Here is a 16,708-nt window from a genome sequence, read left to right as displayed (position 1 = left end):
GTCCAGGACAAGTTCCTTCCCTGCCTTGGGTCTCAGTTTCCTTATTTGTAGAAGGAACGGGGCTACAGCACCTCCAAGGGCCCTCTGGCCCTCAGTCCTCCGCCAAGGCCAGCAGTGAGGGGACGCCACCGCAGAACTGTGGGCACGTCTCCACCTGAGCCTCGGATGCCTCATGTGTAATCCCGGCTGACACTGACTGCATGCCCAACTACGGAAAGGGCATCGCGCTGAACATCCTCACCACCATCCCGAAAGGGAGGGAGGGAGGTGTTGTCCTCAAGCCGTTTTACAGAGGCAAAAACAGAGGCTCAGAGGGGAACCGCCTGCGGGAGGTCCCCGAGTTACACAGAGAGGCCAGGGTTTGAAACCAGGCTGTTCTCCCCGAGCCCGGGAACTACATTCCGATATGAAGTACTGGCACCTTCCCCATCAGAACACTAGACCAGCAGCTGGCACAGCCTAGGTGCTCACTGCTTGGCAATATATTTGATGGGCCCCAAATGAAAGACTGCCAGATGGACCATGTCCTGAAAGGTAGGTTTCAACAAAACAATGGGCGGGCCAAACCCATTCTGTCTGTGATCAGAGGGCAGCCTCCTCAGACGGTAGGAGGCTTCCCAGCACATGGATGTGAGCCCGGGTTTATCTGGGAGCCATGGCATGCCCTGGACAGGTGAGACCCCGGTGACGAGAGGGTATGACTACCTCGGACTGCACAGAGTCCTAAAGGCAGAACGAGGAAATGAGACCCGCCAGCCTCTGGGCAGGAGAGCCATGCTCCCCGGCAGAGGAGGGACCCCCGTCAGCTCCCCTGAGCCCTCAATAAAACACCCTCAAGACCACGTAACCCCCTTCACTCAACGCCAGACCAACCATGCACCCTTCTGAGGCCCCATTTGGTTCTCCCAGAGCAGTCTCTTTCCGATTAATTATTAATACACTGGCTTTTTCATTTACAAACTAGTCACTCATAAAACTGGTACCAAGGGCGGGAGGCAGGCAGTCGTGTCTGGGTGCATGTGCACGGGCGTCTGTGCAAGTGGGGAAGAGGCGTGCGGTGCCCCGAGTGGTACATCAGTGCTGGGCCTGCACTTGGCCTAGACCCTTCAGGCTGCCTGTGTGACCCTGGACAGATCACTCTGCCTTCCGGCCCACCCATGTAAATCTGACCATATGCCTCTCCTTAAACTCAATGACTCCGGGGATGGAGCCCATGGTCCTCAAGGCCCTGACGACACCGGCCCCCAAACACCTCATCCCACCCTCTTCCACACACAGAGCTCCCTTTCAATTCCATAAATGCACCGAGTTGCTTCCTGCCTTGGGGCCTTTATACACACTGTTCTCTCTAGAATGTTCTTCCTCCACTTAACATCAACTTATCTGCTCAGGTAGGTTCCAGTTTACATGTTACATCCTCAAAGAGGTGTCCTTTCCCCTCCAAACCACAAATCTGACAGTCTTCTTATTCTCAGAGTCCTGCGCTTTCCCTTCCTAACACATACAAACTGGCAATTTCCTATTTATTTGTGTGACTGTTTAGCTCTGTCTCCCTACCAGACTAAGGTCCATGATGGCAGGACCCATCTGTCTTGTTCACACCGCATCCCTAGCCCCTAGAAGTGTCTGGCATAGAATTAATGTTCAATAAACATTTGTTAAATAAATGAGGGAATGAGCTCTGAAACCTTATGATCCTGTGAATCTCACCTCCAGAAGGTAGATTCTGAATTCACAAAGTAAGGGGGAGGCCAGCCCCTGAGGGTGGTGCCCTGCTGTGGGGCGTCAGTCACCCAGAGGGGTGATAAGGTCCCAGTTCCTGGGCACCACAGGAGCCTCTGCAACGCTACCATCACCGCTGCTGCTGGCATGGCAACCACGGGCCAGCGGGCTGGGCTCTCTCAGCTGAGTACAAAAAGAGCCACTGTGCAACCAGGACCCAAACCGGCGGGCCAGCGGGGGAAGAAAGGGCTTGAATGGGAAAGCTGCCCTGAGCCTTTCCCATGGGTCTGAGTGGCTCTCTGAGCTGTGCTGACCCTGGGAGCCGGACCCCTTTCAAATGCATGCCCTGCTCTGTGCCTGGCTGGGCCGAGGCCCTGCCAGCATTCAGCTCCTGCCAACAGCCCCCCACGAGGGGCGCCCACTTCCACTGCAGGGGGTGGAGAGGGTGGAGGCCCAGGTCTGGGAGAGACCTGCTGTTGCCAAGTGTAAGCACACACAAAGGTAGCACAAGCAGAGCCGGGGCAGGGGCAGGGATCTGGTTCAGGAGGAAGGGTGTGGGGAATTCCGTGTGGCACACAGCCCCTTGTGTCTCACTAAGCAAAACAGAAGAAAGCCCCCAAAGGAGGCCAGTCAGCAAGAGAGAGCACTCAAGTGGGAGCCGCATCTGGGTCTGGCCCTAACCATGCCCGCCCCCATGCGGCTGTAGGACTTGACTACACGGTGCCTTTGCTGCCTCAAGTTTACATTATAGCCACCGGCCTACCGCCCTGAGAGGATCTTCGGGGTCAGACAAGAGTGTGAGTGGGAAATTTAAACTACCCTCTCCAGAGCAGCTGTCAACATTCACCAGAACCTGACATCGGCATCATTTTTCTAATATAACAGATAAAGGACCAGAAAAAAAAAATACCATAAATGTAGTAAGATTAACATGTTAAGCGCCAAGCCTGTTTTGTTTTCCTTTCCGTTTAGCCCGCGGTAACCGATTTCACCGGTGTGTGCTGGCGGCCGGAGACTGACGAGCTCCAAACGGAAATACAGTGTCAGTCACCGGTGACTGACATGGCGCTTAACATGTTAAGGATGATTTTGTTTTTTAGGTTTTCTAACATCTGCAAAATGAGTAAATGATATTTTAAGAATTAGAGAAGTACAAAAACAATAAAAAAAAAAAGACTATGCCTGGCCAGCGTGACTCAGTGGTTGAGCATCGACCTATGAACCAGGAGGTCACGGGTTGATTCCCGGTCAGGGCACATGGCCAGTTGCAGGCTCAGTCCTCAGTGTGGGGTGTGCAGGAGGCAGCTGATCAATGATTCTCTCTCATCATTGATGTTTCTGTCTCTCTCTCCCTCTCCCTCCCTCTCTGAAATCAATAAAAATATATTTTAAAAACATTTAAAATGACTAAACCAAAGAAGAGCCCATCAGAATCTGGAGGCCATGCCAGTTTGAGGGCTTTGCCTCTCACCTCATGTCACACCCACCGTCCCCCACAGCACCTTCAGCTCACCTTGGCCCGACGCAGGTCTTTCTCACCCCCGACCTGGGCCTCGATCAGATGGTCGCAGTGGATGGTGGACGGCACGGCCACCTTGGGCAGCCCACTGCTGATGAACTGCAGCATGGCCATCTGGGCCGTGGCGTCCTGCATGGCCACACGGTCCGGCCGCAGCCGCAGGTACGTCTTGCCCCGCTCGATCTCCTGATTGGCTGGGTCATCCAGGTGTCCATACACAAGCTTCTCAGAGAGGGTCAGAGGCCGGTTCAGTCTGGAGAAATGGGAGAGGTTGCTTGGTACTGTCTGCACAATCCCCTGCCCACCCACAGCACTGCCCCTCTGTGCACATGGTCACCCTGAGAGAGGGCAGGAGGGGACCGTTCACTCTACCGGGCTGGGACGGAGTGGTCTGCTCACTGTGGCATCTCCAGCACACAGCACAGTGACTGGCATTTAGGCGATTCAAAATTACTTGATGAATAAGTGAATCACAAGAGGTGGTGTTTTGTTTTGCTTTTAAGAATATTTGTTTTTTTCAGCATATTCATCACTATTATCTCATGAGCATCGATTACATATATTTCATACCATTAATCCTCACTGTATTCTTGGCATTTAATAAAACAACTAAGAGGGAGAAGAGGCTCAGCGGAGTAGTGATAGTAGCTCAAGTTTGCAGCCAGTCTCTCCTGGAACCCTCTCTCGATCCATGAACAACTCCCCTGTGCTGGGGGCCCCACAAAGACAGGAGGATCCAAACCAGTACCTCCGCCACCCAACCCGCCCCACCCTCCATTCACAACCTCCACCCCAGGTGCTGGAGGCCTCCTTACCCTATTATGCTAACGCCTTGCTCATCAGCCCCACTTGCTCTCACCCCATTAAGAAAGACGTGGCTGTCAGCTCTTCAGAACAGAAACCCTATCACTGCCTCTGGCCTTTCACTGGTCCTCCTCTCATTAGACCCCATTCCCCTTCCTTCCTCATCAGGGCCAAACAGCAGAAAGTCTGACCCTAAGGGAGGCGCAGCCCCTGCCAGGACTCAAATACTTCCTTCTCCCCAGGGTTCCCCCAACTCAGCTCTCAGCCACCCACCTGAGGCACCCCGATGATTCCCTGCTGCTGCCCACTGCATCTGGCTGCCCTACAGCAGCCATGCGGGACCTCCCACTGCCTCCCACCACGCACACAGCTTATGTCTAACCTGAGGCCTCCTGGAGCGGCAGAGTTCCACTCACACCCAATAAGTAAAAAAAAAAAAAAGGGTATCAGATTAGGAGTCAGAGGCTCTGGGTCTAGACCTGACCCTATTACTAAACCAATGTGACAGATTAGCGACAGTCCTTTTCAGGGAGCTCACCAACCCGTCTCTAAAGTCCAGGACTTTGACTGGAATGAGATAACAGATAGCACTTAAAATAGAACAGCTTTACTGAGGTGTAATTGGAGTGCAATAAACTGCACATATTTAAAGTACCCTATCTGGTAAGTTTTGACATATGCATACACCTGTGAAATCATCACCACAATCAAGATAATGAACACATCCATCACCCCCAAAAGTTTCCGTGTGCCCTCCCACTCTCCCCCATCCCCAAACAACCACTGGCTGTTTTCTGTCGCTATAGACTGGTTTTATGACAGCACTTACTTGTAGCTGGACATTGCTCTATTATGACAGCACATACTTGTAGCTGGACATTGCTCTACTATGACAGCACATACTTGTAGCTGGACATTGCTCTAAGCACTTTACTGTATAAGCTCATTCTGTCCTCACAGGACTGACAAGGAAGCTGAAGCACAGCTGAGGTAGCTGCTCCAGGTCACGAGTGGCAGAGCAGAACGCAAGGAGCCCAGCAGCATGGCTCCACCGTCCGTGCTCCTTCCATCGCCCTGCACTGTCTCTCAATAACCCCTGGAAGCTGCGCTGGCCCGCAGTAATGTCCAGTCATTGGCATTAGTGTTATTGCCAACAGGACTCTGCTGGGAAAGCAGGGACCTCTCTTCTGCTAGCCTGGGTTCCAGCCCCTCACTCTCAATTTACCAAATCCCTGGAGAGCAAGAATTCCCTAAGGCGCTGGCTCTGTGGGCAACAGCAGAGCAAGTGGCAATTCTGAGAATCTCTGTGCTCTGCTGTCATGAGAACCTTGAGTAAAAACAGTGCTGGCCTGAGGCACAGCCTGCCCACTCTTGTGCAGCACCTCCAAGGCTAGTGGGACGAGCAGGGAGTTACTGAGCACGACCCCTCTTTCTGGGTCCCAGAGGAGACAAAAAAACAGCACATGGACTTTAAAACTAAAGACCTTGACAGCAAATGCCTGAACTAGTATAAAAAAGTCCGACAATGACAAAAGCCTAAGGACGAGTCCATCATCATATTTCCTTGAGGATTAACTGAGGAGGGCAAAATGGGTCTCCTATATGCCTCTGTCCCTCTGCTTCACCAAATGGCAGGGCCAGTTCCCAGGAACTTCTTCTTCTTCTTCTTCTTCTTCTTCTTTTTAAATCCTCACCCAAGGATATTTTCCCATTGATTTTTAGAGAGAGTGGAAGGGAGAGAGGAGGGGGAGAGAGAGGCATCAATTGGTTGCCTCCTGAACACACCCTGATCCAGGCCAGAGATCTAGCTTGCAACCGAGGTACGTGCCCTTGACCAGGAATCAAACCCATGACCCTTCGGTCTGAGAGCCAACGGTCTAACCACTGAGCAAATCAGCTAGGACAGAACTGGGCCCCTTCTGTCACGGACACAGGATGGAGAGAGAGCCCCCCCTGCAAGTCCTCTGGATTTCCAAAACATTCTTAAATGTGTTTAATTCATTAACATCCTATATAATAAAAGCCAAATATGCTAAGTGTCCAGTCATCCAGTCAGCTGTTCAACCAATCAAAGCGTAATATGCTAATGATATGCTAAGGCCACTCAACCGCTCGCTATGATGTGCACTGATCCCCGGGGGGCAGAGAGTCAACCAGTAGCTATGACGTGCACTGACCACCAGGGAGCAGATGCTCCAATAGGTAGGTTAGCTTGCTGCTGAGGTCCGGCCAATTGGGACTGAGCAAGATTGGCTGGAAACACCCTTGAGCCCTCCTGTGGTCCTTCCCCGGCTGGCCAACCTCCCGCATCCCTCCCCAGCCCTGATTGTGCACCGGAGGGTTCCCTCAGCCTTGCCTGCCCCCTCTAGCAATTCGGGACCCCTCAGGGGATGCTGGAGAGCCAGTTCTGGCCTGATGGCAGAACAACCGGTTGCTATAACGCGCACTGACTACCAGGGGGAAGATGCTCAATGCAGGAGCTGTCCCCTGGTGGTCAGTGCGCTCCCAACAAGGGGAGTACCACTCAGCCAAAAGCCGGGGATGAGATGGGAAGCCTCGGAGGCAGTGCTAAGGATGTCTGACTGCTGGCTTAGGCCCACTCCCCACCTAAACCATCAGTTGGACATCCCTGAGGACTCCCAGACTGCGAGAGGGTGCAGACCGGGCTGAGGGACACCCCCCACCACCACCGAGTGCACGAATTTCGTGCACCCGGCCTCTAGTCTTTTTAGAATAGTCTCACTCTACCTTCTTTTCTATCTATAGGTTTCTCAACCGTTGCACCCTGGACAGTTTGGGGCAGATGATTCTTTGTTGTGAGGCTCTCTTCTGCATTGTAGGATGTTCAGTAGGGTTCCTGGCCTCTACCCACTAAGTAACACTCACTCCCTCACCCCCACCCCCCACTGACAACCAAAAATGTCTCCAGACACTGCTAAATTCCTCTTGGGGGGGGGGGAAACTGACACCCACACCCCCAGTGAGAACCCCTGCCCTCTGGCAACATCCTTTATCTGCACTAATCTGGAAAATGCTGAAAGTTAATGGACTCTTCTGGTTAATGCAGGGTTGGAATAAACAGGCAAAGAAAAAAACTTTTTTGGTTAATTTTACTGATATAATTAAAACCAAAAAAATTCCCAGTGCCTTAGAGGGCAGTTTTTTGGTTAATTTTTAAAAAATATATATTTTTTTATTGACTTCAGAGAGGAAGGGAGAGGGAGAGAGAGATAGAAACATCCATGATGAGAGAGAATCATTTATCAGCTGCCTCCTGCATGCCCCGCCCCCACTAGGGATCGAACCCGAAACCTGGGCATGTGCCCTTGACCAGAATTGAATCAGGGACCCTTCAGACCACAGGCCAGTGCTCTATCCACTGAGCAAACCAGTTAGGGCTTTTTGGTTAATTTTTGAAAGCAAAGACTAAAAGGTGAATAATACTCTTTGTCACGTTATTGTAAAGCAAACGTCTATGTTAACTCTCCTTTTAAGCATGATGAAGAGCCAGGCAGAAATGCTTTGCAGTCTAAAGGAATATCCATCATTTTCCCACTGAGCTATGGTCAGAGAGCTCCAAGAATAAATAAAACATTGTTTCCTGGGGAAAACAGTATTTTTACAAGATCCCATATTGATGGGGACAGTGCTTCAAAACTGTAAGTCTATGTTAGAACCAGCTGGGAAACTGGCCAGTGCTCCTTACAGTTTGATGAGAGGCTGTTAAACAGCATGTTCTGATTCAGTGGGGCAGGGCTGGGGCCTGAGGTTCTGCATTGCTAACAACACCCCAGGGGATGCTGCTGCTGCTGCTGCTGCTGATCCCTGGACCACGTTTTCAGGAGGAAGACCTTCACAACCTGAATCAGAACTGCTAGGGGCCCAGTGTTGGCTGGTTTTAAAAGCTTCCCAGGTGATTCTAATGTGCAGTAAAACCCAAAAGATGGCTGGAACTGATGACACTGGAAGGCACTGGAGCCAGATGGACCTGCAGGCCACTTCCCCAATCTGACACTGATGTTTTTCTTTCTTTTTCTTTTTCTTTTTTTGGTTAGGTACCCCTACCAAAAGCTTTACTCTGAGGGAGAGGGAAACTTAGTTGATTACGGTGAAGAACAAATAAAGTAGCCCCAGTATCTACAAGGGCCTTAGTAACATCCCTGTTTATGACACTAATTTTCTTATCTGCAAAATGAGGAGGGTGCAACAACCTACAGAAGTTGCTGAAAAAAGAGAAATCATGTATGTGACGTGCCTAGACCAAACTGGACACTTAGGTAGCGCCTATTAGCATGACCGCCCTTGCCAAACATTCACAGGCCCTTACTACAATTAGATAAAGACTAAGTCAGCCCTGACCCTTAGAATGAAGTGAGGATACCAGTAAAGAGGCAAACAGTGACCAGAGAGGGAGTGTGGGATAATGGCCAGAGCAGATGAGGACATGGAGACAAGGCCCCATCACTCACTCACTGTGTGGCCTCAGGCACGTTGCTTCTCCATCTGCGCCTGCTCCCTGGCTGTAAAATGGGTATATTCATCTGTTCTCGCTTATTCCCCGAGTCACTGTCACCAGGTGGGGAGCTGTTCAAGTTCCAGAAGCAGTGCTGGCTGGTGTATACTACCAGCCCCTGACCCCATCTTCCTGTGGCATCTTACTCACCCTTCTGGTGCCAGCATCCAGCCCAGGACCCAGGACCCAGGACCTGGCACACAGGACAGCAGTGCAAAGATGGCTGCCATTTTACCAAAAGAGGAAAGGGAGACCCCAAAAAGAAATGCTCAAGATCCCACCCGAGCTCTCCTCTGGGCCCCCTCGCAGAAGAGGAAATAGCTATTCCTCTGGCACTTAGGCCCAGTCCATCTCACCAGGCTTCTGGAAAACAGACGTTTCCTTGGCAGAGGAGAAAGACCACCGCCAATCTGCAATGCCTCTCCTCAGCAGGGACCACTGTACCCCAAGGGCCTTGATCCTGCCACCATCATCAACCACTCTTCCTCAAGCACCTGCTGTGCTGCCTGGAAGGGGCAGGGAGCAAAAGCAGCACCTTCAGCCGTCTCCACAGCTCCCCCAGCAGCCTTACCGTTTGCGGACAATGTCGATGTTCTTCTCTAGCAGGTCGTAGCGGATGTAATCATTGGGCTCAAAGTGGCTCATGGCCACCTTGGCCCGTTGGCACAGGACGGAGGCCACATGGTACTGCCGCACACCCAGCGCTTTCTGCAAGAAGAAAGGCAACAGCAAAGGTCAATGGAGGGCTCAGGGTGTCCACCCCTGAAGGGTCAGTGTGGTGAAGAAGTGAGAAATGACGACGTCAAGAGCTATGCAGTGCCTGCAGCCTCGGTTTCCTCACCTGAGGCATAGGGATGAAACAAGGAATACAGCTTGTGGCAGGAGAAAGGGTAAGGGATTTGTAGCCAGTATTGCTGGAGCAAAGTCAAGTCCTATCAACTTAAGAAATCCATCATCATGAGCACCAGAGGAGATGGGAAATGGGGACATAACCAGCGCTGCTGATCACAGGGTTACTGGAAAGATTAGATGAGAACATTTGCGGAAGTTCTCATTACGCTGTGAAGCACTAACCATGGCCTAGCTGCTACTCCACTGCACTGTAAGCTCCTTGAGAGTTGGAATCAAACTCTATTTGTCTTATTTATCTCTGTATCTAGACTACCTGGCACATACTAGATATTCAATAAATGACTGTTGAACAGATGGAAGAATTAATGAGGAAAACTTCACCCATGAACTTCGGGTACTTTCTCATCCCTTCAACTAGGTCAGTGATGGCGAACCTATGACACGCGTGTCAGCACTGACACGCATAGCCATTTCTAATGACACGCGGCCGCATGCCGAGGATGAAACATTTGCTGCTCCTGAGGATGAAACATTTGTGACTAGAGTCTTGGAGTTAGTTTTTTCCTCAAAGTGACACACTACCCGAGTTATGCTCAGTTTTTTGGCGAAGTCTGACACACCAAGCTCAGAAGGTTGCCCATCATTGAACCAGGTAATAAGTAGGATGGCTGCTACGTGGCTCTTTTTCTGTGACTGCTCCTGGGGAAGACAGTCACCATGTGGTTAAGACATTTTCCTGGGACAGGCCTACCTGGAGGGGAACTGTAGCCAATAACCAGCACCATGCTGCCAGGTGTGTGAGCACAGCATCTTGCAAGCGAGTGTTCCAGCTCCAGCCCTAGCTCCAGCCCAAACCTTCAGATAACCAAACGCAGCCCTGGCTGACATCTGGACTGCAACTTCTTGAGCCATTCTGACCAGAACCACCCAAACAAGCCACTCCCAATTCCTGGCCCAAGCAAGAAATGTTTGTTGTTTTAAATACTCTAAGTTTGGGGGCAACAACCTGTTACACAGCAATAGATAAATGATTGTTATGATGGGGTCTGTATTAGTTAATTTTAAACTGTGGATGACAACCTTCAAAGGGTTCATTGTGACCAGGGAAGAATAACTGAACCCAAGAAATGACAGAGGGAAAGGAACAGCCACTTCCCTTCAAGGTGCGATTCCCTGTCGAAGGGGGAATGTGCCCTTGGCCAAGGACAAGGCAAAGCTCAAGCTGCTGCCCAGGTTCCCTTCTTCCTGTCACCAGGACATTTAAACCCAACCCCTGCCAATCTCAGCAGCGGAACCAATACAAGTGCACAGGTGCCATTCCCTGTGCAGGTCACCCAGCGGTGAACACCAACCCCCCTCGGAACAGCATCCCCAGCACTGCCCACCTACCCCCACAGCAGGAGGTAGCTCTCAGTGCAGACTTCAGATCCACTTGCCCTCCAGCTCAAAATCCGCAAGGGATCCTCGCTCTCTCCCTCCCTGGGTAGGGGTGAAGAACCCACCGATGACACATCCAAGGACTGAACAGCCTGTACACAGGAGGACGAGGTGCCTTGCAGCTGCAGCTACAACCTGCCGCGGCCCCAGTGGGGAGACCGGGCTTAAAGTCTGGCTCGCCATTTACTATCTGAGTCATCTTGACAATTAACCCTCGTTAAACACTCATTTCCACACAGAGCTATTGTGAGGACAGCAGCTTACATAAGCACTTGGCGCAGTTTCTGTTATTACTCCAGCATTCCCAAGCAAACCCTCAGCCTCTGTGTTTCTCACACAAACGAGAAACCACACAAGCTGTTCTGCAATGGCTTTTATCATTTGTCAACATGTCTTATACATCTTTCCAATGTCTATATACAGATCTAGCGCTTTCTTTTTGTAAATTAACTGCCCACCCCCTCCCCAATATGCTTTTTGTCTAGGTAGTTCTCATCAATCCTTCAAGTTCCAAATTAATTTCACTTTCTCAGAGAATCCTTCGTGAACTCGCAGCCCAATGAGAACCCATTTTATATTCCCACTTATTACTTCTTGATATTCATATGTGAGAGCTGTCTGCAGTGGTCTGTAAGCTCCTCTAGGGGAAGAATTGTGTGTTTACTTGTTACTAAATTCCCCATGCCTGGTCACCAGGTCTGACACACCGGAGGTGCTGCGAAAACACCAGTAATTAAACCGATGAATGCTGTTTCTTCTTTACCAACCAGCTCTGTCTTGTTGAGCAGGGCTAAACACAGGGCAGGTGTGGTTAACCTTGTGAGAGCAAACTGGTAACAGACAAATCAGTAATTTACCAGTCTTGGATCTTTTGGCTAGAGTGTAAACAGGTTAACATTTTATTTAATCCTCACCCCAGGATATTTTTCCCATTAGTTTTTAGAGAGAATGGAAGGAAGGGAGGGAGGGAGGAAGGGGACAGAGAGAGAAAGAGAAAGATCAATGTGAGAGAGAGACATTGATTGGTTGCCTCTTGCACACGCCCAGACAAGGGCAGTGATCAAAACCTGCAAACCCACCTGGCCAGTGTGGCTCAATGGTTGAGCATCAACCCACGAACCAAGAGGTCCCCAGTTCAATTCCTGGTCAGGACACAAGCCCAGATTACAGCCTTGATCCCCAGTAGGGGGCATGCAAGAGGCAGCTGATCAATGTTTCATTGATGTTTCCATCTCTGTCCCCCTCTCTCTAAAAAATCAATAAAATAAAAAAAGGCAAAAAACCTGCACCCCAGGTATGTGTTCTTGACTGTGAATCAAATCCTCGATCCTTCAGTCCCCAGGCCGATGCTCTAGCCACTGAGCAACCGTCCAGGGCAAGGTTAACATTTCTGAGAGACAATTAGGCACCACCTGTTAAAATGTAAAATGGTGGGATGTAAAGACAAAGCAGAAAATGGAAGATCAACCAGGCAGAGTCAGGGAGGGTGTGGTTCACCATCCCCAAACCTGGAATAACCTGTGGCTTACAAGAGGCAACATGGCAGTGAAGAGAGCTTAGATCTAGCTCCCAAGTCCAGCTCTGCCCTTTACTAGTGTGTGACCTCAAGCAGGTTTCGCCTTTGAACCCATTTCCTCATTTAGAGAAAGGGAATAATACCTGCAGTATTACATGAGGTATGAAATGATATGAATGGGCCCCAAAGAATGGCAATTATTATGTAAAATGCTACAAGCAGTTTTGTGTGTTTTTAAAGTAGCATTTACTGGACTTTTTCCTCCCATTTTAAAAAGCAGGACATATTTCATGGAGAAACGTTATAAAACACATAAAACACACCATTTTATTTATTAACTCCCTGAGGCCCATCCAGGGATACCTATAACCACCACTCCTCCACCACTTTCTGGCCCGATGTCAGATATCCAGTGGAATTTAACACTCAGTGATCCCACGAGAGGCACCAAACACTGGTTCCACAATGAATCTACCCCTCCCCACCATCCCTGGTACCACGGTACTCACACTGAACAGGTGTCATGGCTGAGGTGTCTAAGCAAAGACAGTGAAAATAGTAACCATCATCAGTAGTAATAGTTAACACTCTCTACTGAGTGCCAAATTATAACACTATGAACAGCCCCACTGTATACAAGTGCCACAACAGATAAGGAAACTGAGGGCTGGAGAAGGGTAGTGACTTGTCCAGGGTCTCACAGATAGAAATAATAATGCCAGCATTCAAATCCAAGTATCTCCTGACAATTCTAAGTACTGACCTGGACCTGAATGAGTTAAAGAAACTGAATGAATCTAACCACTATTCTGTACACCTGAAACAAATATAAAATAATATTGAATGTTAACTAAAAAATAAATCAAATCAAGTAAAAATGGAACAGATGCCAAACTGTTAACAGTGACTATCACTGAAGGGTGAAATTATGGAGAACTTTTAACTTTTTATATTTATGTAATTTTGAACCTTGAATTCTGTATATAAATTTTAGAATCAGAAAAAACTTGAAGTATTTCTAAGCACCACGCATGCTATTTTCTGCAATTTGCGTTCTACTTCAGAATGTTAAAAAGCACAAGAATGAAGGCAGAGTTTTCTAAAGAACATGAATATTAACCTCTATTATACAAAAGTAACTGGCAAAAAATTTAAAGATTTACAACATAAAGTATGAGCAAGGGTTTGGGGGAGAGTGACCTTGCACTGGAGAACACTAGTCAAGTCTTCTCGGTGAGAACTGGCAACAGCTACCGAAACGTTTTTATCATCATCGGTTTTAGAGAGAGACATGGATGTGTTGTCCCCTTATTTATGCATTCACTGGCTGCTTCTTGGATGTGCCCTTAACCCAAGGTCAAACCTGCAACCTTGGCCTATTGGGACAAGGCTCTAACGGTCTAACCAACTGAGCTACTCAACCAGGGCCTCGCAGCTAACACTTAGTAACAACAGCTCTCGAGGCAGCAGTGGTAGCAGCTGCTCCTCCAGTGCGATGCTGCCCAAGGACGACAAGAAGAAAGACCAAGACTCAGTGGACAAATCTGGGGCAAGGCCAAAAAGAAGACATGATCCAAAGACAGAGTTCGGGACAACCTCAATAACCTAGTTTTGTTTGACAAAGCAACGTACGACAAACTCTGTAAGGAAGTTCCCAGCTCTTAACCCTCGGCTGTTGTCTCAGAGACTGAATGAAGATCCTCGGCTCCTCGGCCCTTCAGGCGCTCCTTACTAGTAAATCAGGGGTGGGGCCATCCGGTGAAATCATGTGGTCTGGCCCTGCCAAGGCACTAGGGGTGAGTTAATTAAATGTTTGACCAAATATAGCAGGCTGATTTTTAAGTTGATAATTTTGTATAGTCTGCGAATGATGTTATAAATATCCAAATGGCTGTTGGCAGAAAAAAGGTTCCCCACCCTTGCCTTAAGTAAAGGACTTATTAAACTAGTTTCAAAGCACAGAGTTCAAGTCATTTATACCAGAACCACCAAATGTGGGGATGCCCCAGCTGTTGGTGAAGATGCAGGAACAATAGGTCTCACCAACTGTACATTTTGAAAATAAAACTTTATTAAACCAAAAAAGAAAAAAAAAAACTTTAATAACAACATACATTATGACCTAGAAATTCCACTTCTCCATATCTACCCACACCATACCTGTACACAAGGCAGCTGCAAGAATGCTCAATGAGCATATGAGCATAACCAATGGATACAGACAGTAGGGGGGTGAGGGCATTTGCTGGGGGGAAGGGGGGGAGCGGGCGGGGAGATTTCAATGGGGGGAAAAGGAGACTTACATAATACTTCAAGCAATAAAGAATTCAAATTAAAAAAAAAAAAAAGAGTGGGAAAAAAGAGAATGCTCAATGCACCGTTAAATGAAACAGTTAAAAAATTATAAACAACATAAATGTCCATTTATTTTTTTTAAGGTTATGTATTAGCCCTGGCTGGGTAGCTAGGTTGGTTAGAGCATCATCCTGTTATGCCAAGGTTGCGGGTTCGATCCCCAGTTATGCCATCATCCTGTTATGCCAAGGTTCCGGGTTTGATTCTCGTTGCTACTTGTATGATTATAAATGTATTACTTATTGTACATGTTTTTAATTTGAATTGTAAAACTTAAGAAACATTGGACGGAAATTTACCAGAATGTTAATTTTTTTATACCTCTGCATTTTCCAAGTTTCTTACAACAGGTACCTTTATAAACAAGAAAAAAAAAGTAATGAAAAAGGTGAAGGAATTACAAAAAAATAAAAAGTAATTCACAGACAACAATATGGTGATTACCAGAAGGAAAGGGGGTGGGGGGAGGTAGAAGAGGGTATGGGGGATAAATAGTGATGGAAGGAGACTTTACATGATAATGTATTATAGAGTTATATACCCAAAACCTATATAATTTTATTAACCAACTAGTAGCCCATTTGCAGGAAAAATCCTGCAAGCGGCTGCTGTGGCCGCATGCGCTGCCGCTGCTGCCGCTGCTGCCGCTGTTGCGGCCGCCGCGCCTGCACCCACGCCGCTCCGCCCCGCCCCGCCCCACCCGGGCTTTCCCTCTGGCAGCCACCTTGCTTTCTGCTTTTCCTCCGTCTTCCTTCTAAGTTGTCTTCAGTCGTCACTCTTCCCTCCCTCAGCGTATGCAAATTAACTGCCATCTTTGTTGGGTAATTTGCATACTCGCCCTGATTGGCTGGTGGGCGTGGCTTTGGATGGTGGTCATAGTGACGGTGCGGTCAATTTGCATATTACTATTTTATTAGGTAGGATATCACCCCAATAAAGTCAAAAAGTAAAATATAGCTGAAACCAGTTTGGCTCAGTGGATAGAGCGTCGGCCTGTGGACTGAAAGGTCCCAGGTTCGATTCCGGTCAAGGGCATGTACCTTGGTTGCGGGCACATCCCCAGTAGGGGGTGTGCAGGAGGCATCTGATCGATATTTCTCTCTCATCGATGTTTCTAACTCTCTATCTCTCTCCCTTCCTCTCTGTAAAAAAATCAATAAAATATATTATTTTAAAAAAAAGTAAAATATATATATAACTATAATACATAAAAATTTTGAAAAAAGAAAGTAAGAAATTAATTTTACCTTAAAAGTAGTGTCACTGAGTCTTATAATATGCTGATCACTTGGCTGGGTATGAGTAGTCCAAATCAGTATTATTATTTTTTTTTTATTGTTTAAAGTATTACATATGCCTCCTTTTTTCCCCATCGGCCCCTCCCCGGCCACTCCCACCCCCCAGCAGATCAGTATTATTTTTAAAAGAATGATGATTTGGGCATATTTAAAAAAAAATAGTAACTTGCTTGGGTTTTGTTTTTATTTCCTAAGTCAAAACGTAAAACATACTCAATGCTCAGTTCAACCTGGCCCAAGGGCCCAGAGACATTCCTAAGTTCACCCATAAGGCCATCCAACCCAGATGTCACAACAATTAGGACATGGAAAAATTTTTTCCCATACTTGGAGCCCAAGTCTCTGGCCTTGTGAAATTCTCCTGGATAAACACCAGGCTCTCATCTAAAAGACAGACTTTCACTAAGTGTTCACCCTTCACTTTCTTAGGAACAGAGGGGAGGAGGCAGCCTCAAGGCAGAAAACCTCTTTAGCAAACTCCATTACCCGATGCAACAAGATTAGGCTAAGAAGCTCATTTTCTTCCAGGAAGTCTATTCCACTACTGGACAGGTCTAATACTTTACAACAAATGCTTCTTATATTGAATGGAAACATGCCTGCATTCTATCAGAGGGCAGATTCTAGTGTTGGAGACCTGGGCTCAAATCCCAGCTCTGCCCAACAAGCTCTGTAACCTTGTGTGGTTTTAT

At 48.2% G+C, this 16,708-nt stretch overlaps 1 protein-coding gene across 1 annotated transcript in view; it reads right to left on the bottom strand.

Annotated features, from left to right (window-relative positions):
- The window catches only part of ACO2 (aconitase 2), a 43,872-nt gene that overhangs the window by 14,607 nt on the left and 12,557 nt on the right, over positions 1 to 16,708 (bottom strand). Inside the window, exons 2-3 of the mRNA XM_028149917.2 lie at positions 9,130 to 9,266; positions 3,236 to 3,494 (exon numbers count right to left, since the gene is read on the bottom strand). Of these exons, the coding sequence (XP_028005718.1) occupies positions 3,236 to 3,494; positions 9,130 to 9,266 (396 nt within the window). The remainder of the gene's footprint in view (positions 1 to 3,235; positions 3,495 to 9,129; positions 9,267 to 16,708) is intronic.

This window comes from Eptesicus fuscus, chromosome 7, assembly GCF_027574615.1.
Source record: "Eptesicus fuscus isolate TK198812 chromosome 7, DD_ASM_mEF_20220401, whole genome shotgun sequence".
Taxonomy (NCBI): domain Eukaryota; kingdom Metazoa; phylum Chordata; class Mammalia; order Chiroptera; family Vespertilionidae; genus Eptesicus; species Eptesicus fuscus.
This window is presented reverse-complemented; position numbering and strand designations above follow the sequence as displayed.